We start from the raw sequence: 27,523 nt of genomic DNA on the forward strand, positions 1-27,523 counted from the left end.
ATGCTCAGTGCATCATGAGTCTTTCGAAGACACCCAACATGACAAACTTTGCATTGGATACCACACAATCATTTTACAAGAACGAACATGGGGGTGCAGGGTGTTCCCCGAAGGTACAGAGCATCACAGAGTGTAACTAACTGGTCCATACTGTGCCTGCTTGGCACATATACTGCTCAAAACCAGGCTTGTAGACAGTCAAGTCAGAGGCACATGAATGGTGTGACATAGGTTCAAGATGCCATGTAACCCAGGATGACAAGGATGTTTGTGAGAGCTCTCTCAGTTGATTGATCAGGATGTTCATAGACTGAAATCCGTCTACATAGAAGTAAGCTCTGGCCAACTGGTCATGGTTGTTTCTACAGTAGCTCCAATGAATTCTGTGGCCTGTGTTGAAGCTGAAATGGACTTTTCTACATTCATACAAATTCCTAGTTACTCCTGAGGGCATTCTGCACCAAAAAAATTAAAAATTCTGCACCAAAAAAATTAAAATTCTGCAAAATTCTGCAAATTTTATTTGTCAAATAAATGTGGAGGCTGCAGCATGGCATTGGGGAGCACAGGTCACTGGCTACACAGAGGTGGGAGATCATTGTGCCATTCCCCCCAGGACACGGACTCATTAGTGGGGTGCACCCAACCCTGACACAGCACAAGGACCGGGCCTGCCCTAGAAACACCTCAGGGCCATGCCCCTCCATGTCAGATAAACCAGGTGTGGGCAGGCAGGATCCAAGTCTGGAGGGGCTTAATGTGGGGGGATCCAGGTGTGGATTGAGAGGGTTCTGTATGGGGCAATCTGGGTGCAGGCGGCAGTGGGGAATCTGGGTGTGTGTGTGTGGGGGGAATCTAGATGCATGGGGGCTTGTTGGGGGTTCTGGGTGCAAGTTATTGGACTCTGCAGGGGGGGTCCAGGTGAAGGTGGTTGGGGCACAGTGGGGGGGGTCTGGGTGTGGGGGGATAGAGCTCGACAGTTGGGGGAGCTCAGTGGGGGATCAGATGCTGGGGGACATCCAGGTGTAGCTGGTTGGGGCTCAGTGGGGTGGGGATCCGGGTGCAGGTGGCTCATCAGGGTGCTCCAGAAGCAGGGGGAGTAGGGCTTATCGGGGGGGGGGGTTCTGAGTGCACGGGTGGGGTGAGGCTCAGCAGGAGGGTCTGGCTATAAGGGGGTCTGGATGCATGGGGGTTGGCTGGATGGGGGAGCAGCTCTCTGTAGAGGGATCCCTCCCCCTGCATCTGAGGAGCGATGGGTACAGGAAGTCAGGGGGAATTTGCAGAGCTTTCTGCTGCTGGGGGAGTAATCTGGCACTGGATCTGACCCAGCCCCAGATGCTGTGCAGGGGAAGAGGAAGTCCTGTCCTCCCCAGCGCAGGGTAGGAGCCACCAGACATCCCGCTTCCTGCTCCACAGTGATTTACCTTTCTGCCGGCTGCCCTGGGCACCCAAAACATACTGCTGTGGAGGGTTGGATGACTGCTCTTGTGGCTTCCCTTTGCTTCCCAGTAAGAAAGTCATTTTTCTGCAGGGAAGCAAAGAAATCTGCTGGGGGACATAAATTCTGTGCTTGCACAGCATTCTCCCAGGAGTACCTACTGATCTTAGAAGATTAATGAGAGATGAGGTTGATGTCATTCCCTCCTGTTGAGACTTTCCCATCAGAAGCCAGCAGTCTAGGTATGGAAAGACAATGGAACCATTGTGCTGGAAGCATGCTGCTACGAACAAAAATATCTTTGTAAATACTCTGCTATTGCCAGTCCAAAAGAAAGAACCCTGTACTGATAATGCTTCATACCTATCATGAACATTCTGTGGGAGGGGAAGAGGTTTATATGAAATTAGGCTCTCATGTGGGGAGTTGTGAACTATTCATTTCTGTTTAGGGATGGGTTTATTATGCCAAGGTGACCATCCTGAATCTTAGTCTTTGGCTGAAAACATTGAGGTGCAGGAGGTGTGATATGGGTTTCCATCCACCTTTCTCCTTGGGGATTAGAAAATATTTGGAATAAAATCCCCTTCCTTGATAATGATACAGACTCAATGGCTGCCCATAGAAGTAGGGAGCCTCCTTACCTTGAATAACAGTATCCTTAAAAGGGACAGGGAAGCAGGTTTTGGAGGGAGAGAGGAGAGAAACGCTATAGTGTAACCAAAGTGGACAGTAATGAGAACATATTTGTCTCTTGTTATCCTCCACCGTATGTGGGAAAATTGAGCTAGGCAGCCATCATAATGGATCTCTGAGGTGAGAGGACCTGGCATTCGAACAGGTTCGCGTGTCTCGAAAGTCCTGTCAAAAGTACTTCTTGATGGGCAGTTACAGTTGGAAAGGAACGGCAGAAGAAGTACACTTGCTCCACTGCACCCTCTGACACTTTCGTGGCAGTTCGTATCTTCCTTGCTGAAAGAAGGGCAGTGATTTTGGCATATAAGGTTGCCTGGTGTATTTCCTCTTTGGCACTGGGGTGAATACCCTTGAGTCCTTTAAGGAGTGCAGTGTCTCATCAGTTTTTTGACCGAACAAGTAGTCCCCCTCAAAGGGCAAACCCTCCACAGTGGACTATATTTCCCTGGGAAAACCTGAGGAATGAAGCCAGCGCTCCTTGTACAGAATGGTGGCAGCTGCCATTGATCTAGATGCAACAGATACAGCTTCTATAGCGGCTTGAAGAGACTGCCTGGCTTCTGAGGGAGTTTGACTCTAAATTCTGAAAACTTGGAGTAGTTGATGAAATCATACTTCACAAGTAGTGCCTGATAACTGGCTATTCAGAATTGTAGGCGGGTAGATGTAAACGCTTTGCTCCCTAAGAGGTCCAAGTGCTTGGCCTCCTTATCTAAAGTGGTAAATCTTGTGTATTGTTGTCTACTCACTATGGTAGCAGCCTGGACAACCAGGGGGTTGGGGACAGAATGCGTGAAGAGAATCTCTGTTCCATTGGGAGGATCAAAATACCTCTTTTCTGCCCTCTTGGAAGTGGAACACATTGCTTGGGTGTGCCACATCACTTTGGCCAGCTCTCAGATAGCCTTGTTGACTGGAGTGCTACTCTCTATGCTCTGTACTCTGCAGGGTTTTGTGGGATGACTCTTGGTCTTCCTCCACGGGAACCTGGTGGGCTTCAGCAATCCTTTTTAACAACTCCTGTTTGTGATTATCGGGTAGATATAGAGTAGCCCAGTGGACTAGTTTGCCTTTATTATATTCACTGCTTTGTGTTATATTCTGCTTTGCATTATATTCAGCAATAATGCAAGGAACCTACAGGCCTGTATCCTGTAAGACATTAGCTTTAGCAAGTTAGCATAAAGCTTGAGGCCTATGACCTTTGAACAGATAAATGGCCAGTGAAAACCCCAAGTATTGGGGAGCCGAAAATAGCGTGTTTAAGGTGAAGTTTTAACCACAGGTACATGATCCAACCACAAAAGTGTCATGGCAAAGAGTTGACATATGTAACAGGCAAATGAGCTACCTAACCACAAGAGGGCCATGGTAATGAATTGAGATATATGTTAATAAGTTATCATTGATACACTAACCTATAGAAGAAAGACACTCTGACATTAGTAAGGTGGGGAAATACAAATAAGGAAAAGGGGAAAATCCCCTACTGAATATGCATCAAACAGAGTGCATCAGCATAACGTATTATAAAAGTTGCATCCCAGCTTAGGGGCGGTAGGAGAAGGAGATGTAGTCCTTGGGAGGTGCCAGAATAATGGCCACTGGTGATGATGCGGAAGGTAATGGCTAACATTTCAGGTTGTTCTACAAGGGGTGGTGAGTATATGGATGTGCAGATGTATACTCTGTAGTATTTCTCTCTGCCTTACTGAGTTGGGGTTTTTAGGACTGTGCTAAATGTATTAATAACTATTTGTATACATAGACGAGTTCCATAGTGTGAGTGTTGCAACTGGGCACATCAGGGTTACCAATTGTATAATTGAAATAATACTGAGCCTCAAAGTGGTAACTTGGGATTCTTAAGTAATCTAATCTCTGTCTCTCTCTCTATATATATAATACATAGATCTGGCTACAATGGTAATACTGGGGCAACTTCCATGTCAGGAAAAGAAGATGATATGCCATACAACACCAGTGGTACCACTGGATATGGCTCTTCTTCTTTCCCCATGGGCTCCAGATGGCTGGTCACTCTGAGGAGAGGGATGGGGAGAGTCTCAGTGGGACTGTACAGATATAGGATAATGCATGCATAGGTCCCATGGTCCCCAGCAGGGCCAATGTGAAGGGTCCAGTATGGGTTAATCTGGACCCCAAGGCACAGAATAGCATTAGTCCTGGGGAGTACCCCAACTTATGCAGTGGCAGGCCCCAGGAGATTCTGGATCCTCTATCAAGGCTGACATGTCTTGGAGGAAGTGATGACGGCCCTTTTCCCATATCAGAATTGCCTGGTGAAGAGCACATGGGCTCCATCTCCAAAAGTAGTGCTGTTGGAACTGTCAATGATGAAATACCCTGACTAGTAAAGGGAAGAGGAGATCAACTTCTTTCATAATGTTTGTGGACCGATAGTGTCGTGATCTCCCTTGTAAGAACCAGGCCTGATAAGATGGGAGATTCCAGATCTGGCAGGATGGTGATGTTCTCCGAAAGGGTATATTTGCCCCCAGGAGGCGTCTTCTCCCTGTTAACCTTCAGTGTTGACTCAGAAGTGTGCATCAGTATCAATGGCCCCTTTGCTAGTATCAGGTCAAACTGTCTAGATTCATGCCTCTCTTGACTGAGCACCAATGCTCCTGCTGCTGCCGATGGTGCTGAAAGGGAGGCACCCTCTGTCTTTACAGCTGTGGGTCGGTACCATGACTTCGATGGGTTTTCAAGTTTCCTTGGCCCAGGTGTGAAGGGCTGATTCCCCTACACACTTGTAGAAGTGGATCTAGAGGAGAATTTTTCTCTAGCCTTGGACAGGGTTTCTTGCCTTTGCAGTGAACCTGAGAGGAAGAATGCTTGGCTCTACCTTTGCCTGTCACTGTGTCTGAAGTGCGAGTGCTGTGCAGCGTGATCCTCAATGCCTCAAAACACTGTGCAGTGCAGTGTGGTTCCATGCGGTGTTTCCTATGCCTGAACTCCCATGCTTGTCCCGCCAGTCGATGTTATAGTTACCAGTCCAGAATCCGGATCAATCTAGTGGCCAGCTAGGTTGATCGCGAGTAGGGAGGAGCCGGGTTCCGTCGGTTGTGACACGGTGCTCCGGGGAAGTCTTGGCAGGACGGACCCAAAGTTTCATGGCAAGGCCCCCTGTTTATACAGTGATTTTCCTTCATCGGGACTGATGAGTTTTGCACCATCATGCTGTAATCAATTGTTTTCTTAAATTGTTTTTTTATTTTTTATTTTGTTTTTTATTAAGTTTTTTTAGGGAGTTATTCCATTCTGGTTTTTATTACTGCTATTTTGTTCCCATTGATAGGTGCCTGTCTTATTTTTAAGAGTCATTAATTTGCCCTCCTTTGACATTTCAATAGAGGCATGTTGCAGCCTCCTGGCACCCTTGTGTCTGTCTCCAGCTCCTCCTTAGACCATATCTGGTTCAGCGATGGCCTTCACACTTATTTTTTAACCCACACATTCCTCATTTACACACAAAACAGAATTAATTTACGCAGAACATTTTGAACGGGAACATCAAATTGCAATGCAAAAGAAAACAATCATGGCATTCCTTTACTTATTTTAGAATGCTAAACCTACAACAAATTGGTCACCCTCAAAGGATCTGTTACGGCCTTGAAATTAGTCCAGACACAGATTCTGGCTGATGTATCCCTACCAATGCCCATTAGGCCATTCCTTTCCGCTATTCAAAAAGGGTGGCTAGCAGATATGATCAAATCATACACCAATATGTTTAATACATACTACATTATTCTTCTTTATTTTAAACTATATAAAATAAAAACATAAAATTTTACTACTTCACAGCATGGGGAGGGGTGACAGATACTGTACTTAGCAGAGATATGAGCTTCTCTGAAGCAGTAGAGGCATGTCTGATGGTCATTGCCTTGGGAAGGAACAGGGACAGGAGACACAGTTCTTGAAGGCCAGAATCCTGCCCATAACTGGAGTCTCATACTGGGAAGGGGAACGTGTTCCCCAAAACCTGATTATCTAATAAACTAACAAAGAATTTTTATATTCAGTATTTACAGTTTATAATATTTACAGGTTTGATGAAGGAGGATCAGCCCTGTGGACACTGGAGAGTTCAGACTCAGACCATGAAACAGTAAGAAGGAACTGGAGAGGCAGTTGGTCCGCATGGCCGCTTACATCCTCAGATCAGAGCACAAGGAGGGAAGGAGTGCACATGAGGACCAATGGACACTACTAACAAGAATCATCCAGTCTCAGGCACATGGAGTGCATGCATAGCCCACAGTGGAATATATACAGGAACCAGCACTTGCAGAAATGGGCCTTTGTTCCACCTCTTATTAATTTTAGTCACTGGAAAAGATCAGCCTTTGCAGTGCTTTAATGTAAGAAAGGAAGCATCAAAAAGGTTGAAGAGGAAAGGGGGGGCAAAATGGAAACAATGAAGGCTCCTTTCAGATACCCCAAACAGTCCCCCTGGCAGAAGCCAGGCCCAAGAGGGGAGCAAGCAGGAGCTTCTCTGACAAAGGCTGGTACAGTACTTAAAAGGCCAGACAAAAGAAAGGGAAAGGTCTACATGAAGCATTTTCAGTAGACGCATACCCCAGCAATTACACATTAAACTTTCTATTTGTCCTCGGAGGGCTTTAATCAGAAGCATGAGAGCTGCAGCATTTCACCAACATACACTCAGAGGGAGGCATGCATTACAGGAGCAATTCGTAGCTTGGTTGCAAGAGGATCACCCACGTAAGTAAGTCTGGACAGAACTTCACCCAAGAGCACTAAGGAAGAGGACTCTGTAAAGGTATCTGTAAAGCAGCACTGATGCCTTTATACAGGAATTCACTGCATCTGTGAATACTTTAAATATTTATCCCTGCAGGTTGCCTGGCACAGAGGGCCCACAGGTATGAATGCACAAGGGAAACTTGTTTAATTCTTGGCATATCAGACTGGTGAGAGAGAAACAGAAGCTAAAATTCCAGACCTCCCTTCATGCACAATGGTTCACCTTTTCAAGAGGCAGGAAGTGGCTCATAGGTACACATGAACACTAAGAAATAAACTGAATATTCCAGACCTTTCCCCTCCCTACAAGTTCCACAACGTCTGCTAGGAATGGGATGGTGATCAAACTCATTGCAACAGCCCGCAGGTGCTAACAATTTGTAGTCACTTAACCCGAGCTGCTTAAATGCAAGCTGCTCCATTGAACAACCCCCTCTGTCAAAGAAACAAAGTTCAGCCCTGCTTCTCACTCCTCCCCCCAAAAACCGCTCATTTGTTTCAGTGCAACTCACCAAGATGGTCACCACTAAATACTGGAAGTGATTGTGAAGACTGGCTGCATGGGTGCAAAACAGGACAAAATTGCTCTGCTCAAGCTGTGCGATGAAGACAACATTAAAAAGAATTTAATTACATCACCTATAACAAATCAGTTATTAAATAAATCCAAGCTTTTCGGTCCTGATTCTGCTCTCACTTACATCCATTTAAATCAGGATTAACTCCACTGAAGACACTTGAGTAACGTTAAGGTAAAGCTGGGGTAAAGTGACAGATGGATCAGGTCCTGAATGTATCAAACTAGTAGGTTGCAATATGGAAAACTAGTTTATTGGAAGGAGAGAAGAGTCTATTTGCAACAAGAGTTTGCCTATTGTAACTTGTTAGTTACAGACAGCAGTTTGCTGAAAAAAGTTACATTCCTCTTCCACAGACTGCCTCTTAGACAGTAATAACATGCATCTTTTAATTAAAGCAATGGTTCCTAAGCAATTTACTCTCCCCCTCAGCTGAAATTAATCATGACAACCCTATAAAGTGCAGTAACTGATCCGGAGTGGCTTAATCATGTTGCTTATATTTGTACATGGGCCCTGGCTCAGGATCAGAACTGCCCACAAGTTTGGGTACTGTTTGGGTTGGAGGATTCAGTTCCTGTCTATTATACAGATAGGTGAGTCACAAGAATTATGATCCAGGATTTTGAGAGTTCAGGGTGAGGCTTGGAACTGAAGTCCTGGTCCAGGCCCTTCTCTGGTTATTTTGGGAAGGTGGAAGGCCTAGAGAAGAATCTGTGTCTTGTATGGAAGCCTGATGAACTACTGTTCCTTTGAGGGCCAAGAAATTAACAACTTTTTTAGTTTATGCACAAATTAGGCAGAGTATCCATGGGGAGATTTCTGCTACCTTCCACCTCCCCAATGCATTCTCCAGCTTGTGCCATAGTCTGCTGTGCTCTCATTTCATATGGTGGAAAAACATCATATTGGGATCAGATCCACCAAAACTATGTCTCCCTATCCCTTCACCCTCTGCCCCCACTCCAAAATGACACCAGCCTGTGCTGCACATACCAGCCAAGTTGGAGCAAGAGAGCTCCCAGCTGCTGCCTGCCTTAGCCCGCCTCTTTGAGACCTGAGGGTACAAGATGGGCCAAGGATGCACCTCCTCCTCCCTGGGTGTTGTCAGTAGGTTACTGTCTGCAGGCAGCGGTGTGCCATGCCAGGCCACATGCTGCCTAAGTGAGTGAGTGCTGTAAGAGTCTGGATCCAAAGGAGCCTACCTGAATCTTCCCTTGCCTGTTGTCGCTTAGACTGACTATATTATTAGATGTGAGGGGAGATGCCTATGTTACCGTCTCTCAATCTCAGGCCTGTCCCTCAAACAAAAGCTGTCAGATGCACAATCAAGAAGCCTTGCTAACTGAACCCAAATCCATGCCAACAGGAAATGTGGCTATTTCTTTGCAAACATATTTTCAGAGGTTCTTTGTGACAAGCACAAAGCCGTGGAGGAGTGACAGTCCTTCCACAGGACTTATTAATTCACCAGGACAGTTGGCAAACAAAGTATGAGTACATTATAAGCATAACTCTAGTCATAGTGTCACAGTGCCAGTTGACTGATGGTTCATGTGGCTAATGGACTAGTGCCAAAAACATGGATATTATGATGTGCTTTTAAAAAAAATAAAGACGATGATTAATCGGGCCCTACCAAATTCATGGTCCATTTTGATCAATTTCACAATCATAGGATTTTAAAAATAATACATTTCATTATTTCAGATATGTAGTTGTAGGAGTCCTGACCCAAAAGGAGATTGGAAAGGTTGCAAGGTTATTATTGGGGGCGGGGGTGGAAGGAAGGGTCCATGGTATTGCCACCCTTACTTCTGTGCTGCTGCCTTCAGAGCTGGGCCCTTGGCCAGCAGCCACCACTCTCCGGCCACTCTGCTCTGAAGGATGCGGAGGCGCAGAAGTAAGGGTGGCAATACCGCGACCCCCCTACAATAACCTTGTGACCCCCATCTGGCCCCCTTTTGGGTCAGGACCCCCAGTTTCAGAAACGCTGGTGAAATCTGTATAGTATAGGGTAAAAGTACACAAAAGACCAGATTTCATGGGGGAGACCAGATTTCACAGTCCATGACATGTTTTTCATGGCCATGAATTTGATAGGGCCCTAATGATTAAGGTAATGAATCCTACGGAAACACACTTAAATGATTAACGGAGATGAGCACAGATCTCAAAATCCTGGATCAAAATAGAACTGAACTTTGGGGAATGTGGGTTGAGAATCTATCAGTTTCAGGTTTTTATACATCTATCGATGTGATGCTGCCTCACTGTGTTTCTTTGGGGAGGTTCAAAATATAGCAGCTGATCCAGATCTGAATTTTGTGGCTCTAGTTATAACTAGTAGTACTGTATTCCTGGGTGATGGAATATCATCTTACACTTACATAGTGCCTTCCTTCGCAAAAAACTATAGGAACCACTTCAGATACTATTAAAACACAGTCACATAGGGCAATGGTTTAATGCAGCACACACTGTAGAACAGCTTTGGGAGAAGTGAAAAAGTATACCCTAGCTAATTGAAACTAGGAGATTTTAGGTAGGTAGAATATAATGAGCCAAACTGGGCCTTTAATGAAAAAAAAGCCATAGAATATTTAATAAGTGGTCAGGGCTTTAGGTTTTATTTCTTGTTTGAAAGATATTACTTCCAGCAGCACAACGCCCCTTAGCATGACAGCAGGGCATTAGTTCCATATTAACTCAGAGGGGAAAAACACAATCTACCGAATCACCAACTCTACTTGCAAGTCAAGAGCTATTTACATTCCAGCTGCTGCTTCTGACTCATTCATGCTGTGGGAAGAACAAGTCTGATGCATGGACTTGCAAAGACTGGAGTTACCTGAACGGCTGTTGAGATGAGAAGAAACGAAGCTGTAAGCTTCAAGTACGGACCATGCTTCATTGTGAGTCTCAGTCCCTTAAAGAAAGGAATTGCTTTGTCTGAATTTAAGGCGTAAGGATCTACAAGGGGTGGAATACATAAAATAATGTCATATTTTCCAAACCTAAGTGGGAAAGAATCACTTTGAAACCCAGACGTATTTGAATTTAACTTACCGTCTCTCTCCTTTACTCCAATGAAAAGGATGACAATGCCAAATAGATACACCCCTCCTATTACTCCTGCTGCAATCATGTAGAGTTCTCTCTTTAAAAGGAAAGAGACTTATTACAGATAAGGACAGTAAAAGCCTGATCGCACTGCTCTGGCTCAACAGAAGTAAATGGATCACTACACTGAGAAAAGACAAATTATAGATCCTAGATAGAAATAATTTTAATACCAGCCTGGGCAAGATTTACATACAAAACAATGGGGATTGTGCCACGTTAGGATATAAGCATGCTATTCATTTGACCAGAGCAGACTACCGTTTTACAGAGTGATATTTTCCAGGGGTCAGCACAAGCTACAACCATTATGGGGAATCCTGGCTCCCTCACATTTTTCAGGTTAAGGTAAGGTGAGACCCAGGTGTGTGGGAAAACAAAACCAGCCCTGCTTTTGACATCTCATAGTAAAAATAGCAGGCCCCAATTCCCAGTGCTGCTGAGCATTCACGTCTTCCAATTAAATCAGCTATGGTCCGTGCTTAATTTGTAATGAAAGAGGTTCCGGGGCTCAAGCAAGTTTTCTACATTCATAACTGATGCAGCCACCCTGGAGGTGCTGGGGCTATGAACTGCCAAGCCTAGAGGTGCCGGTGCTCAGCCCGAGCAAGGCCAGGCACAAATTAAGCACTGGCTGTGGTAGGCTAACTATTGCCTTGGCTTTTATACCTTGAAACCACATTTCTAACAGCGCTGCTTATGGGCCAGGGCTAAGATTGTCAAAAGTGACTAATGATTTTGGATACCTCAGTGTCAGGGTGCCCAATGGAGAGGAAGGACGGTCCAGTGGTTAAGATGCTAGCCTAGGACTGGAGCAACCTGGATTCAACTTCCTGCTCCACTACAGACTTTCTTTGTGATCTGAGGCAAGTCACTTAGTCTCTCTTTGTTCCACCTTATAGTAGGTTTGTCTAGGCTATATTTCCCTAGGTTGTTTATGAGAAAGTCATGTGAGACAGTAACAAAAGCCTTACTAATACTGCTTGAGAATTTTAGTAAAGTTTGATATAAGCATATTTACTTTGTATTTTCTGACATTATATAATGTTGACAATTTGTGTTTTAACAGTTACAGAGCTTTAACTTTTTGAATCTCATTGTCTACAGTCATTAAATAATTACTGTCTGACCCCCCAGCTGTCCCTCCCCCAATAATTTCTTGCAACCACGAACATTTAAATAGAATAGAAAAAATGCCGAAAACTCATAAATTGTGCAACTGTGAATAGTTAAATTGATAAAAGTAGAAAAAAATGCTTAAAAAGTAAACATTGATATTAGCCATTGAAATTATCAAAAAATAAGAATAAAGTTCTGACAAGCCTATGAATATACTACAAATGGTAGGTTGCAAATCTAGGAAGCATTTGGTCAAAAAAAACCATTAACCAACAATGGCATCTTCTCAAAGAACAGGCCACCTCTTCCATGTACAAGATAAAAGTTTGGTATAGACATGATCTTTACCTCAAAAAAACCAAACTTTGTTAGATATTTATGTTTTAGAAAGAGACATGGTTGTACACATGAATGTAAGGCTATTCTTTATTCAGGTGAAGTAGTTATGCTTAGGATGTGTTTTCAGAGCTGTAAACTAAGTCATAAAAGTGGGCTTCTTTCCCCTTCATCTTTACAGAGAGAAAATCTTTAGTTTTAAACCCCACACAAAGAATTCTAGAAATATCCTAATCAAAACTGATTTCTTTTACAAAACTTTAACGTCTTCATTCTTTAAACTTCAAGGAGAACAAGTATGGCTGGGAAATGTTTTACAGGAGATATTGGTTAATTCTGACTCATCTTTCCTCTTGATGGGGAAAACCCCTTGTTGTCCCTCAACTGTTTAAGATGTTATATGCTTCCTTTGAGATGCGTATTTGCAAATGTTTTGTATATAAAACTAGCTCTTCAAATAGCAACTTCCTGAGACTAGTATTATGTGACTTGTAAAATGTTTTATGTACAAATATAGCAAGGTCATTTGAATGCTGTAACAGGTTAATATAAGAAAGCATTTGAGTATAAAATATTGATATTCACTGGGGAATTAATCAGTTACCTGGCAAAGCTTAAACATCTTGCCAAACTCAAAAAAGACAAGAAAAACTTCTGCAAAGACTGTTAAGAAGAAAAGACAATACTTTATTTGATGACCATTTAAGTTTAAAGACTCTTTTGAATAATAATTTAAATTAAAAAAAGACTATTTTAACAGCTGAAATACTTTTTGGACTGTGTTTTGACTTCTATGAAACAATTTCAAAACCTTGATGGAACTAAAGAAATCGCTCAGAAAATGAACTGAATAAAAGAGAGTTAAAACTCTAAAGATGTTCTGAGAATTTCCTGCCACAAAGCCAAAAGTCAATACTACTATTAAGCTGAAGAATTACAGCTCTACTGTATGTGCGTTAACAGACTGCATATTCATGAGTTGAAGATGCTACCAAACAATCCCATGAAGGTGCTAACCCAATGAAAGCCAACAGCATCTGATACCTGAATCCAGCCAAGCCCTGAAAAGTGTGCTTCTTCCACCTTCAGTGAGACTATGCACAGAGAAGAGTATAAATTCCTCAGAAGTGGGACATGCACTGTTCTCATGCTTGTTTTTACAAACTCTTATGTGCTCTTATGCTCTTACATGGTTCTGCTTTCTTATGCACTCAGTTCAGCCTGGCCACCTCATCTCTACAAGCAAGCACACAGCAGCAACCTAAGAAGAACAAAGAAGCAACAATACAGCATCCTTCCAGCTCAGCACTACTTCTACAGCACGACGACATCATTGAGACTTCAGCATTGTTGGTGAGATAGAGTCTGCAAGAGCATTGCCAAGGGATTAGAGTTGTTTCTTGTAATAATTTTAATGGACTTGAAATACTATTGTAATTTAAGGCATTAACAACTTCTACTAAAAACTAGATTGCTTTGACTGTGAACTCCAAAAGGAGACATGAGCTAATCTTGGTAAAAAGAGAAAAAAATAGCAGGATTTACAGTAGAATCTCAGAGTTACGAACACCTCAGAAATGGAGATTGTTCGTAACTTTCAAATGTTTGTAATGCTGAACAAAATGTTATGGTTATTCTTTCAAAAGTTTACAACTGAACATTGACTTAATAAGGCTTTGACACTCTACTATCCAGAAGAAATATGCTGTTTTTAACCATCTTAATTTAAATGAAACAAGCACAGAAACAGTTTCCCTATCTTGTCAAATCTTTTTTTTAAGAATTTTCTTTTTTTTTTTAGTAGTTTACATTTAACACAGTACTGTACCGAATTTGCTTTTTTTTTGTCTCTGCTGCTGCCTGACTGTGTACTTCTAATTCCAAATGAGGTGTGTGGTTGACCAGTCAGTTTGTAACTCTGGTGTTTGTATCTCTGAGGTTCTACTGTACTTTGAATTTAAGATTCCTGAATATTTATTAATGTTCCTGTCTCAAAACTGCTCCTTGAATGGCTTCCTTTTAAGTAACTAGGTTACATGCTTTCTTCACCTTTGCCCATGTTTAAACTGGCTAAGTTATCCATGACAAGCCAAAAAGGATTCACTGTTCCTTAAATGAAATTCCTTAGCCCATCTATAAATGGTTTTAGTTATTTATGGTACACTGAGACAGGCCTCCCTACTGATTTCGGGAAAATGTACTTCGGTCTTAATTCTCCTAGAGAAGAGTGTTCCCACTGGGGGTGAACCCCTTCTTAATCAATCCAGTGATACTCAGTCTGAAATTCGCGAGTCGCAAGTGGCTCCTTAATGTGTCTCCTGCGGCTCTTTGCAGCACATGATATTAAAACACTGTGTGATTTAATTATGAACCAGTCTAAGTTATTAACTAATGAGGATGCTTTTACCATGTTATTAACCAATTTTAAGTGATAAAATAATACTGAGCCAGCCATTTTGCTGTGAGAATGAAACAATGAATTCATACTACCGTGGCTCTTTGGGGCAATATTGATCACTAATTTGGCTCCTGAAGCACTGAAGTCTGAGTAAAAAGAAAAGGAGAACTTGTGTATCACTGGTCTAATCTCTGTTGAGAGCTCTTCACAGAAAGACAGACAGAAGAGATTGTATCTGTAGTAGCAATTGCTTACTGCTTGTGTTCTGTTTTGGTTTTTGTTATTATATTATTAAAGCAAGGGGGGAAAGTCATAGCTAATTACTGTGGTTATTTTGTTTGTCTGTCATCAGCACAGTCAGAAGCTCATGTGACTAAAACAGTGGGGTCACATCCCTGAAATGGAGACAATTAAGATTTGGCCCCAACTACTTCTTAACCTCCACATTATCATTTTTTTGTAATTTTGAAGATAAAATCACTTGGAGCTCAACACTTTGCAAAACAGCCCTTTCTGCCCACAATATCCCCTTGCCCCAATGCACAAGAGTAGGATTTTCACACACAAACATTCCCACATGATCTGATGTTTGGTTCTTTTCTTTAATGCTTTAATGTTTAGGGGATTTGGAAGACAGGGGTTACTCAACAGCACTAATGAAAGCAGGCACCGCAAGGCAAAAGGCTGCAATTGCACTTTAATCCTGCCCTACCACGCCTCCAGCCAGTCCTCTGTTGAAAACCTCTTGTGCAGAGACTTGTCAATTTGTATGGCAATTTTGTGATGTGAGCAAATTCATCGGTTCATAGATTCCAAGGCCAGAAGGTACCATTGTGATCTTCTAGTCTGATCTCCAGTATAGCACATGCTATAGAACTTCCCCAAAATAATTCCTACAGTTTATCTTTTAGAAAAAAATCCAATCTAGATTTAATAATTGTCAGTGATGGTGAACCACTGTGCCTCTTGGGAAGTTGTTCCAATGGTTAAATACCCTCACAGTCAAAAATTTATACCTTATATCCAGTCTGAATTTGTCTAGTTATTAGATAGTGTTAAACCTTTCTCTGGTAGACTGAAGAGCCCACTATTAAATATTTGTTCTGCATGTGGATACTTATAGACTGTAATCAAGTCACTCAACCTTCTCTTTGTTAAGCTAAGTAGATTGAGCTCCTTGATTTTATCACTATAAGGCAGGTTTTCTAATCCTTTAATCGTTCTCGTGGCTCTTCTCGGAACCCTCTTCGATTTACCAACATCCTTCTTTAATTGTGGGCATCAGAACTGGGCACAATATTCCAGCATTTGTTGCACCAGTACCAAATACGTAGGTAAAATAACCTCTCTACTCCTACTTGAGATGCCCCTGTTTATCCAACCCAGGATCGCACTAGCTCTTTTGGCCACAGCATCACACTGGGAGCTCATGTTCAGCTGATTATCCACCATAACCCCCAAATCTTTTTCAGAATCACTTTTTCAGAGTCACTAAAGGGCTAGGATGAAGTTCCCACTAGGGGTTATGATGAAAGCTGAGACAATGTTTTGTATCTTGGTTAAAGCCCACACCGGAAAAGACACTTAGTTTGCTATTAGAACGGCCCTATTCCAACTGCTTAGCAGTAATGAAAAAAGATACACAGGTGGCCTGATTCTCCTCTCACTTGCACCATCTTATGCCAGCGTTATGCCATTGACTTCACTGAAGCAACTTCTGATTTACACAGGTGCAACTGAGATCAAAATCAGGTCAAGGAAGTCTCTCTAGGAGGGAGCTAGTCATAGTTGACATATAAATGGACAGATCAGATCAATGTAAATAGTAACAGTAATAGCGCAGGTCCAGCAAGTAGCAGTAGTAACTGTGTTACAACCAACAAGCTAGCTATTTCACTAATAACTCAAGATGTGACAAAACCCCCAATTCTCAAGACTAACGGTCCAATCCAAAACCTATCAAAGATAATGGGAGACTTTCAGCTGACTTCAGTGGGCTTTGGATCAGGCCTTAGGCATTAACTGCCTCTTCTTCCCTCCTCAGTTACAAATGGCCTCCATTTCTCCACAAATGGGGAACTGAAACACAGAATAAGTGACTTGTCCAAGTTACAGAGAAACTCTACAGCCTAGCTCCACTGAGTCCCACTCCGTGCCTTAGCCATAAAGCCCCCCTTCCACTGGATTCATGCTAAAACCCCCTCCATATTCATAGCTCTTGTTCACTGGCAAGCATAAACATTCAAAGCAGCACACAGGATTCTAGACATATGCCTCTTATTAACTTTCTGGATGGGGTCCATGAAATTAACCCCCAGTTGCTGCTTTGAAAAATGTATCCTGGGCTATAAGCTGCAACTGCTTGAATAATTATTTTTTGCTAATTAGTAGGGCTGTCAAGAGATTAAAAAATTTATCGTGATTAATTGCACTGTTAAACAATAATAGAATACCACTTATTTAAATATTTTCTATATGTTTTCTATATTTTCAAATATATTGATTTCAGTTACAACACAGAATACAAAGTGTACAGTGCTCACTTTATATTTATTTTTATTACAAACATTTGCACTGTAAAAAAAGAAACTTCAATTCACCTCATTGAAGTACTGTAGTGCAATCTTTATCATGAACATTGAGCTCACAAATGTAGAATTATGTAAAAAAGAATAACTGCATGTAACCATAAAACAATGTAAAACTTTAGAGCCTGCAAGTCCACTCAGTCCTACTTCTTGTTCAGCCAATCGCTCAGACAAACAAGCATTCAGTGTTGGGGGAGGACAGGGAAGGGGGGAAGTAAGCAATGACTTGTGCAGGAGGAGGGTGAGGGAGGTGTCTTGCTGCTGCTTCTGGAAGGGTGGTTTCTGGTACTGAGCTCACCTCCATTTACTGAGCTAGGTGGGCTCCCTTCAGCTGAGTGAGTCCTTGTTTGCAAGGGAGGATGGATTTTTCCTCAGGGACTCATCGTACTGCAGGGGAGAAGAGGTTGGTGCAGGGAGGCTGAGCTCGCTAGGCCCACATTCTCTATGGCAGTGTTTCCCAAACTTGGGACGCCACTTTTTCAGGGAAAGCCCCTGGCAGGACCGGCTGGTTTGTTTACCTGCCGCGTCCGCAGGTTTGGCCGATCGCGGCTCCCACTGGACGTGGTTTGCTGTGCCTGGCCAATGGGGGCTGCGGGAAGCGGCGGCCGGTATGTCCCTTGGCCCGCACCACTTCCCGCAGCCCCCATTGGCCGAGCACAGCGAACCACAGCCAATGGGAGCCGCGATCGGCTGAACCTGCGGACGTGGCAGGTAAACAAACCGTCCCGGCCCGTCAGGGGCTTTCCCTGCACAAGCGGCGTCCCAAGTTTGGGAAACACTGCTCTATGGGGTACCCCCAGACTGAGCAGCCAGCTGGGGCAATGGGGCATGACCCAGGGGGTTGGTCCCGGGAATGAGGGGCCGGCCAGGAACAATAGGGCCTGGGCTGGCTAGGGTGACTATACGTCCCGTTTTGACTAGGACAAGCCCCTTTTTCAGCTCTGCCCGGGCCGTTCCTACTTCTTCGCCAAATCTGGGCATTTGTCCCAGCTGCAAGGCAGAGCAGAGAGAGGCAGCTGCTGCCTGGGGTCAGCTGAAGGCAGCCGTGCCTGCCTGCCGGAAATGGAGAAATTTGCCGCTGGCAGGCAGTGCTAGCTTCAGAGCTGACTCCTGGGTGGTGCAGAGCCCTGGGAGGGGTGGGGGGGAAATCAGCCTCAGCCAGGGGAGGCATGGCGCTTGGGGAAGGGATCAGCCCCCAGCTGCAGGCGGCACAGGACTCAGGAGAAACTGAGCCCCAGCCATGGGCACTGCGGAGCTGTGGGGGCGGATTTAGCTCCAGATGCGGGTGGTACAGGGCTCGGAGCTGGGGGGGTCAGCATCAGCCCTAGGTGGTCCGCGGCTTGGGGTCAGCCCCATGGGGCTCAGGAGTGGGGGTCAGGCCTAGTCCCAGCTGTGGGTGACATACAGCTGGGGCAGGGGGAGACCCCACCGTGGGCAATGGGGAACTTTGGGGGGGGCAGCATCAGATGCGGGAGCACAGAGTCAGAGCGAGTTAGTCCCAGCCCCGGGAGGTACGGGGAGGGTGGCTCATGTGAGCCCTGCAAGGTTGGGGGAGGGGGGCGGGCGGCTCGGTAAGCCCCTGGTCGTCCTGTTTTTAGTTTAAGAAATATGGTCACCCTGGGGCGGGGTGTATGTGGGTGTGTGAAGATCTCTACTTCTCCGCGGTCGGGATGAGAACCAGGTCTTTCTGTAGCTTCTTCTCTTCCCGCCCTCCGTAGGCAGCTTGTATTAATGTTCCTGACCGGACATAGGTTCTCTACAACAGCTGATGCGTCCCTCCTACCCAGAAGGTCTGAGATTTAACGCGCATTAAAAAAATTAATGCGTTAAGTGTGCTGTGCATTAATCGCATGCGTTAACGGCAGCTAATTGACAGCCCTACTAATTAGGCTTCTATTTTAAACAGCAAGCCAGTCTTTAGGCGAGAGAAAAGGTGGCCTCCTCAGCAGCCATATGTCTCAGCATCTTCAGCACAGCTCCTTGGCATAATTTGGTTGTCATACCAAGAAGCAATTAAAAAGAGAACAGACAGGAGGGCTTGTTCAAAATGAAGTGTCTGTCTCGGTTCTAATGTTACCAACCTTAAGCATGTCAGCCTCGTGTATATCCCCGCAGGATGACATAACACCACTGAAACCTCCTCTAGGGTTTAGTGTCCCCGTACCGCATGCACTTACTCCATGAGACTGGAGGCCCAAAGGCTCAGCAAGGTTGGAAGTGTTGCTTAGAGAGCTGGAAGAGTCAGCAGCGTTTATGGTGAGATTCACGGTGCAGTGATCAGAGGCATGGGCGCTTGCCACAATCTGTCCGTGGAGCGCAGCTCCCATCAAGGTTCCAAGCACTTCCACGGTCATTCCTATAACGGGAAGCAGAAACATGTGTTCGGAAGTGAGCTTGTTTCACCCGCTGTTACTGAGCCTGGCTGTTTCTCTCACTAAAGAGCAAACTGACTGAGGCAAGTGATGTTCCTTTTACACAGGGAACATTCACAAATGGCACCAACAAAACCAGCAGAACTTGAACAACAGTTACAACTGGTCAGCATCCCTTGATGGAGTTGAAATTCCACCTCCCATTCTCTGACCACCTCTATATTACTATAGAACATATGTAAGATCTATATGGCTGGGGCTAAAGTATGTAGGGGACCACAGTTAAAATATAGCTTAAATGCTGAGAGGCATTCTCTGAGCACAGGACTGGGAGCCACAACACCTGTGTTCTAATCCTGGGTCTGAAAGTGACTTTAGAAGTCACTTACCCTCTCTTTACCCAGTTTTTCTAACTGTAAATGGGATGGATACTTATCTACCTCACAGTCACCCTGTCAGTCTTAGTTGATGTTTGTGAAGAACATGAAGCCCGTATGCTCTAAGTTTTAATATCTAAAGTGACTGAGGGCCAGACTTTTAGAACTGTGTGCATGTGACTGTGCTAACTGCACATGTGTATTGGGCCTCTTTGTGTTTTGTTTTGTGGTTTTTAATCAGAGCAACTTCTACTGGTGATGACGGCAGCTGATGCCATCACAAAATTGAATACCACCCCCCCCCAATCAGCCCAAAAGCTCCAGGGTATCTAAATACTCTCCTTCTATCTGCGTAGGAAATGACCTATGTAAATTAACTAACTTGTTCTCCTGTCTTGGGACAGGAGTTACCTCCGCCATGGAGACAAGTATCTTAAGAGCAGCATCATTTTAAGGATCTAGAGAATGATAAATCCATTACATCTCAGCATTATAGCATTCAGTGAAAAGCCTCCAGAGAGATGAAGCCAATCAGTTCTGTCATTTTATAATGCCATGTTCGCCTAATTCATCGTTTCTCAAACTGTGTTCCATGGACCATCACTGACTCTAAGTGATGCATAATCAATACAGGTTTCAGAGTAGCAGCCGTGTTAGTCTGTATTCGCAAAAAGAAAAGGAGTACTTGTGGCACCTTAGAGACTAACAAATTTATTAGAGCATAAGCTTTCGTGAGCTACAGCTCACTTCATCGAAAGCTTATGCTCTAATAAATTTGTTAGTCTCTAAGGTGCCACAAGTACTCCTTTTCTTTTTATAATCAATATAGCTATAGCATCCTCTTTCCCACTAAACTGGGTGGCTTAGCCATTACTGACTTAAAGTCTGCTATGCTGAGCACAAATCCAAAATTCAGGTTTCTCACTATTGCATCCCGTCAAACTGAATTCAGTTTCCAAACATGCATGACTTAAAGAGATAGTTTCTGATGTGTGTAAAGAGCATTTTTGTTTCAAATGTGTGTTATGAGTACTCTTGTTTGGGCTTAGATGAAATATGGTGCAGAGCTATTACTTAAGAGAGACAGAGAGGTTTCCTGTTTTGAGCTTTCATTCTTCTCAGTGTGGGACTTTCCAACAACTGTTGCTATCTTCTCAAACAGAGAGGACCATGGAATGGAGAATGTGATCTTATGGGTCACCCGACATGTTTTCCTGGTTCAGGTTAAGTCACCAACCCCAAATTTCACTCCCAACTCGACTGGCTGACCAAAAATGCTGGCTAGCCCAGATCCAAACATGAGTCTGACCTAAAATATTTGGCTATAACCCAATCTAAGATTTCAATTGGATATGCCATGCAGAGCTTCAAAAAATCACTGAGCATCTGGTACAATGGATAACTACAGATGAGTCACCACATTGTATCATAATGCCACCTCTTCATTTGTAACCTTTAAAGTGAAGGGGTGCTGTACTTCATGCTTGCATACGATAAGAAGAAAGCCATCATAATATGCCATAGAAATTCACCTGCAAACACGTTTTCTTTTCTAAGAAGTGTTGGGCTGAAAATGTGGCATATTTCAAAGTTGTATATTCTCTTAAATTTTAATGGTTAATTTCTAGTTTAGCCAAGAAAATAGCACTTTCAAAGCTGTTTTAAGGTAGGTTCTACATCTTAAATTTAAGTAGAACTTGCCTTAAAATAACTTTGAAAGTATTTACTGTGACAAAGCTCTGTCCTTGCTTCTGTGGGTCCCGCGTTTCCTGGTGGATTTCGCTAGCCTCAGAGGCTCACTGTGACCCTCCACGTAACTCTTCTTTCTCTAGAGACAAGGGTCACAGTCTACAGAGCCATTTTCATCATAAGCCAACGAGGGAGGTGAGGAGAAGTTATCCTTCCTTGCACAGCCTCTGTTGTCTCCCAGTGACTAATCAGGGGGCAAAGGTGCGGGGGGAACCCGGGACCACCATCTACTCCGGGCTCCAGACCAGGGACCCTAATAGTATCAGCTATGGTAGCTGAGCTTTCAGAAACATGACATGTACAATTCCCTGGGCTACTTCCCCCACAGCAGCCCTCACTTCCTCAAGCTCCACTTCACCCTTACCTCAGGGCCTCCTTCCTTGTGCCTGATATGGTGTGTACTACTCAGCCTCTCCAACCGCGCAATTTCTTCCCACAGCTCCTGACACGCACACCCACCTGACTAAATGGGAGGCTTTTAACTAGTTTCAGCCAGCCCCTGATTGGCTTCAGGTGTCCCAATCAACCTAGCCTTCTCCCTGCCTTCTGGAAAGTTCTTAATTGGCCCCAGGTGTCTTAATTGACCTGGAGCAGCTGCCATTTCACTTATCCTGGTACCAGGGATTTGTTTAGCCTGGAGCTAATATATCTATCTCCCATTACTCTTCCATAGCCATCTGGCCTTGCCCCGTCACACTACCTTTGCCATGCATTCAAATAGTGGGCAGCAGTATAGAACTGACATGGTTAAGGAGTTCTACTTCTCCCAGTAGAGGGCAGTGGTACCGCTGTTTCTCAGGTTATGGCTACAATAGAGAGCTCTCCTGTCTGCTTAATTACTCCAGCCTCCACGAATGAGCAGCAGTAGCTATGGCAGCGGGAGAAGCTCTCCCACCAACATATCACTATCCACACCAGTGCTTAAGTCAGCATAAATTATGTCGCTCAGAAGGGTGGCTAATTCACACGCCTGAGCGACATAATTTATGTCAACTTAAGCTGCACTGTAGCCATAGCCTCAATGTTATTAAAAACATCTATCATATATTACATTGCATTTTTTTCTTTAACAGATTCCTTTAGCTGATGGTCTAGAGGCTACAAACAAAAACAGTGATCTTTGAATTGTGCAGAGGAGCAAGAGGGGAATGTTTCTGAGAAGACCTTGTAAAAAGAAACCATTTCCCTTGTCAACAAGAGCACTGCAAGAAATCTGAGCGCCAAAGAAATATTAAAAAAAACCACACACACAAGTCAGGAAATTCAAAGTTATTATTCATGCCATCGCCATAACTTGGCTGCACTGCATAACTGGACATATAAGACTCAATCATAAACAATAAGATAACACTGTCTATACATGCTGCCCTTCAGGAGTTCAAAGATATTCATGTACAGTTGTCATACCATCCCTGCGAGATAAGTATTATGCTAAATTTGCAGTTGGGAATTGAGGCATACTGTTTAAGTGACTTTCCCAAAGTTTATTCCCTTTTCTCCCACAGTCTGTCTGTATGAACAGAACTCTGATCTCCCAATTCCCAATCCTGCCCTTTAATTACTAGACCATGCTTCCTGTTGAAATATTAGATAACATGAAATATCACATATGTACCACACTTCAGGGAAGAGTTATGGATGCTGTGGGTACTACAACTCTGAAATTTCGGATTTGTGTCTGTTCAAAATCTTGGCCATACCATTCTGCTTACACAGTTTTGTTTTACACTTAGCCTAGCCAGCATGTTGAGGATTAGATTGACAAACGGAGGAAGAAAGCCTCTTGCCAGCAAGAAAACAAGCACAACCAGGGAAAAAATAAAATAAAATAAAAAAAACCAAAAGCTATTCCCCCCGCCCCAAATCTGCCAAGTAATTCCATGCGCACTAAGGGAATATTGAAGGGCAAGTCAAAACGTAGTTTTTCATGTAGCGCTTGAATAATTTGTCCCAAGGAAAATAGCAGGTCTTTCTCTTCACTTTCTCTGCCCTTGGCCAGGATATCTAGGAATGGACTGCTTTACTCACATATAAGGGGGAGAGACCCGGGGGGGAGGGGGAGGGAATGACAACTTTAAAGTTGATGGGAAGAGGAGGAAAAATTAACTGTGCCCTTATTTGCTCTTTATGAGCTTGAAGGGTGGGGGGTTAATACTTTTTTTCCCTTTAGTTTCAAAACAAAAGGAACAGCGAGTCTTGTATGGTTTTCCTGGAGAACTTTTTGGAAGACAAGAGGTCTATACTTGGTCCTGCCTCAGCAAGGGGCTGGACTAGATGACATATCAAGTTCCCTTCCAGCCCTACATTTATATGATTCTATGATCAACTGACTGTTTTAACAGAGGTCTTTCTTTCAAACTATTTGATAGGTGTTACAGTTGAATGAGTGTAACCAAAACAAGATAGATAATTTTTAGACAGTCACTTTCATTCTTGGTCACATTTAATTTTCTTGGTTCTATGATATCAAGTCTACCAGCTGTCCTGTCACCCAGAAAGTCTTCTATGAAAAACAGATTAGACAAGACCTGAATTTCTACTATAAAATATCCAAAGAAGGCAAAAAGAAAAAAAGAGAGACTTTCAGGCCTTATTTAAATGTCATTATAAAAATAATCGACACCCATTTTTCCCCTCTCCAGATCACCTATAATTACCAACCATTACTCATACAGTAACAACTAGCTTCAGAAATCCAGAAAACCCTATAGATAAGAGTAGTTTCTTGTGGCTAACTTATGTCTTGAGAAGAAAGTCTGTGGCTAATCCGATAGGCTAATAGTTGTAAAACATGCAGAAAGATGGAAATATTTACAACGCACATTAAAAAAAAAAACCCTATGATGCCCCATTTTTCCATCAGAGCCTAATAGTTCTTTGTCTAGAAACCCAATATTAGGCCACACAAATGTCAGGAGACTTATTTCAATAAAAGGGATTTTTTTTTTAACCAAACTAAGACATTCAATTTAAAACAGGAAGCGCATATCAAACTCACGGTATGCTGTTGCTGAATCTCTCTCCTTCTGGTCTGAGCTGAGAAACATGGTGAGAGCAGAATACGGTACTTGGAATAACTACACAAAGAAAGAATACCACATAGGAAAGCATTACAGGGTAGTGTACTCAGTTCCTCTGACAGCCCGGAACAATGTGAAATTGGGCACAGGAATTGCTCCCTTACTCAGACTATAAGAGCTCTGGAGCAGGGGCCGTCTTTTTGTTCTGTGTTTATCCAACATCTAGCACAATCGGGTCCTGGTCCATGACTGGGGCTCCTAGGGGCTATGGTCACATAAATAATAAATAACTTACCCAGTACACCATGCCTCCGCTTTGTGCTCCTTCAACTTCCTCCTTAAAAACCACTCTGCTTTCAGGATGCCAAAAACCCTTAGGGATTGTCTTCAGTAGGAAAAAAGCTGTGCTCTTAACTTAATTAACATGACATAAAATCCTAGTGAACACAAAGAACGCCCCTTTTATTCCTGGTGAAGACACTGCCTAAGGCTATGTCTTCAAGGCCAAGAAAGTTTTTTTGTTTGTTTTACAGCAAAATAAATACTGCATGTTAGTTATCCCAAAGTAAAATCCTACTGGCCAAAAGGCGCTGTAGTTTTTTTCTGTGATGTAGCTAGGTTAGGTCAGCACTATAACCACACCACTCATGGCTGGCCTCATGCAGCTACACTGTGGTAAATGCTACAGTGTTTTGTTACCACAAGCATTTCCTAGTAGGAGAGTATTAATTATCTTGCTGTAAAACACAGACCTTTTTGGCATTAAAGATATAGGGTAAATTCTCACCTCGAAGTTTTAAACTAAAACAAAAATCACTTCCAAAATTTTGAAACAACACATAAGCTAAATATTCCAGCTCTAGCATTTATCCTTGTCCCTAGCCATCCTATTCTCTGTTGCCTATTTAAATGGCAAACCCTTCCAGACAGGGACCCCGCCTATATATTTATTGGAAGCACCTAATAAGCTTCCAGTGCTATGTAAATAAATACACACCACCGCCCTCTTTATAAGGTAAGTAAGTAATAATATTCCTATTTTATTAAAGGGAAAACAGAGGCACAGAGATTAAATCAGTTGCCCAGATTCACAGAGCTGGTCTTCGGCAAAGCTGGAAAGAAAAACCAGACCTCTTGACTCCCAATCTTATGCTTTAAACCAACCGTACTAGCCTTTGTCCCTTTATGTGATAAAATAGGAGAGAGAAGGAGCCATATGGTACCCTGCTCATGCAAAGTGCATACTTGCCTCTGTTACATGTGGCAAATGTTGATGTTTTCTTACTGAGCTGTAACTAAAACCTTCTTTCTGACTAGCCCTGATGCCTTACGTTCAGTACAAAGACAGGTTTCAGAGTAGCAACCGTGTTAGTCTGTATCCGCAAAAAGAAAAGGAGTACTTGTGGCACCTAGAGACTAACAAATTTGTTTGAGCATAAGCTTTCGTGAGTTACAGCTCAATTCATCAGATCCGATGAAGTGAGCTGTAGCTCAGGAAAGCTTATGCTCAAACAAATTTATTAGTCTCTAAGGTGCCACAAGTACTCCTTTTCTTTTTGTTCAGTAGAAACAGGCTTTAAAGCTGAAATCATGAATAGCATTTTACAAGAGCGAAGTAGATCTTTTCCTTCAAAAGACAGGGAATAAAATTCTTCCTCATTTAAACTCACTGTGGGTTTCTTAATGACAATCTATCATTATAGAAAATAATAAGAAATTGAGCAAATACCCCAACCAAAAACTGAAATATAGCAGACGCTTAAACTTCAAATGATCTGCATGAATGACAAAAGTCCAAGTCATTAAGGAGTTCAAGTATTTTGGTGGCCTGCAGCCACACTACTTTAAACTGTGATGTAGATGAGATTTAATCAGCTAAGCCAGGTCAGGCCAGGTTGATATTTGGACAGAGAGCTCTCAGCTAGTGCTTTTCCAGCTTTTTAAATCTGCAGATTACTTTGTAACAGAGATTCACATACACACATGCCCTCTCCTGTGTATGTCTCCTCTCACAACCTAGTCCTTATTTTGCACATCACCTGGACTCAGCTTACCACACACCGAGAGACTCTGCTCTAGGAAAGCCCCATGTGCTGTAGAAAGTGGTACTGATGCTGCCACAGGTGAAGCTCCTCTGAGGGCTTGTCTACACAAGATACCGTGCTGAAAGCCAGGGTGTGACTCTATAGCGCACCAGCTTTCCATACAGTAATGCCCCATCTGGGCACTGCTACGGCACAGTGCAAGTCCTGGAGTGTGGCTTAGTTGTGAATGTACTACTCCAGGACTTTCCCTGGGCTGCAGCAGCATCCATGTGGTGGCTCTGTAGATCCACACCCTGGCTTGCAGTGCAGTAACTTGCTGTGTAGACAAGCTCTGAACCAGCAGCATGCCAGCAGGTTGTTAGGTGCATGAACTTTCAAAGCTACAATATTTTGTATGAGATGTAAACCCAAGCATCCCTAACAGATCCAACAGCACTTGTTAAAACTACATTAGGCCTACCTGACTTTCCCTGAAAATCAAGTTGTATATGATTCTTCACTTCACTTCCTGTCCTAAACTGCTGCACAGTGTTGCTCTGTGCTGCAAAACAGATACCATGTTTCACCTTAATAATGGCTGCAATTCAGTGATGGGTGAAGTGAACCCCATATGTGTATAGCATGCAGGGGTAGTCAATTATTTTTTGTCAAGGTCCAAATTTCTTGGTCAAGGTACAGTAAAACTCCAGACTCCAGAGAAAATAATTAAAAAAATAAGGATAATCAGGGCTTAAATTCTCACAGAGTATTTCCTGGAGCCCCCCAACATGCTTTAAAAAGTCCAGGGGGGGTTGAAATATACGGCTTCAACTGAATTTAAGTCCTGGCGATAATGATAACAATAACTAAATAAGAAGATTTTGGGGTCCGTTCAAAAGCGTCTG

The 27,523-nt window shown here is 43.3% G+C and overlaps 1 protein-coding gene across 8 annotated transcripts in view; it reads right to left on the bottom strand.

Moving 5' to 3' along the window:
- Positions 1 to 27,523, bottom strand: part of MFSD2B (major facilitator superfamily domain containing 2B) — a 65,280-nt gene that overhangs the window by 20,744 nt on the left and 17,013 nt on the right. For 4 of the 8 annotated variants that reach the window (XM_043510181.1, XM_038393881.2, XM_043510176.1 and 1 more), the window contains 5 exons: positions 24,573 to 24,651; positions 19,158 to 19,432; positions 10,582 to 10,672; positions 10,364 to 10,485; positions 7,447 to 7,530 (listed from right to left, as the gene is read on the bottom strand). In XM_043510181.1, coding sequence (XP_043366116.1) covers positions 7,447 to 7,530; positions 10,364 to 10,485; positions 10,582 to 10,672; positions 19,158 to 19,432; positions 24,573 to 24,651 — 651 coding nt within the window. The remainder of the gene's footprint in view (positions 1 to 7,446; positions 7,531 to 10,363; positions 10,486 to 10,581; positions 10,673 to 19,157; positions 19,433 to 24,572; positions 24,652 to 27,523) is intronic. The other 4 variants (XM_043510178.1, XM_043510179.1, XM_043510182.1 and 1 more) reach the window with 2 other exon arrangements.

Source organism: Dermochelys coriacea, chromosome 3, assembly GCF_009764565.3.
Source record: "Dermochelys coriacea isolate rDerCor1 chromosome 3, rDerCor1.pri.v4, whole genome shotgun sequence".
Classification (NCBI taxonomy): domain Eukaryota; kingdom Metazoa; phylum Chordata; order Testudines; family Dermochelyidae; genus Dermochelys; species Dermochelys coriacea.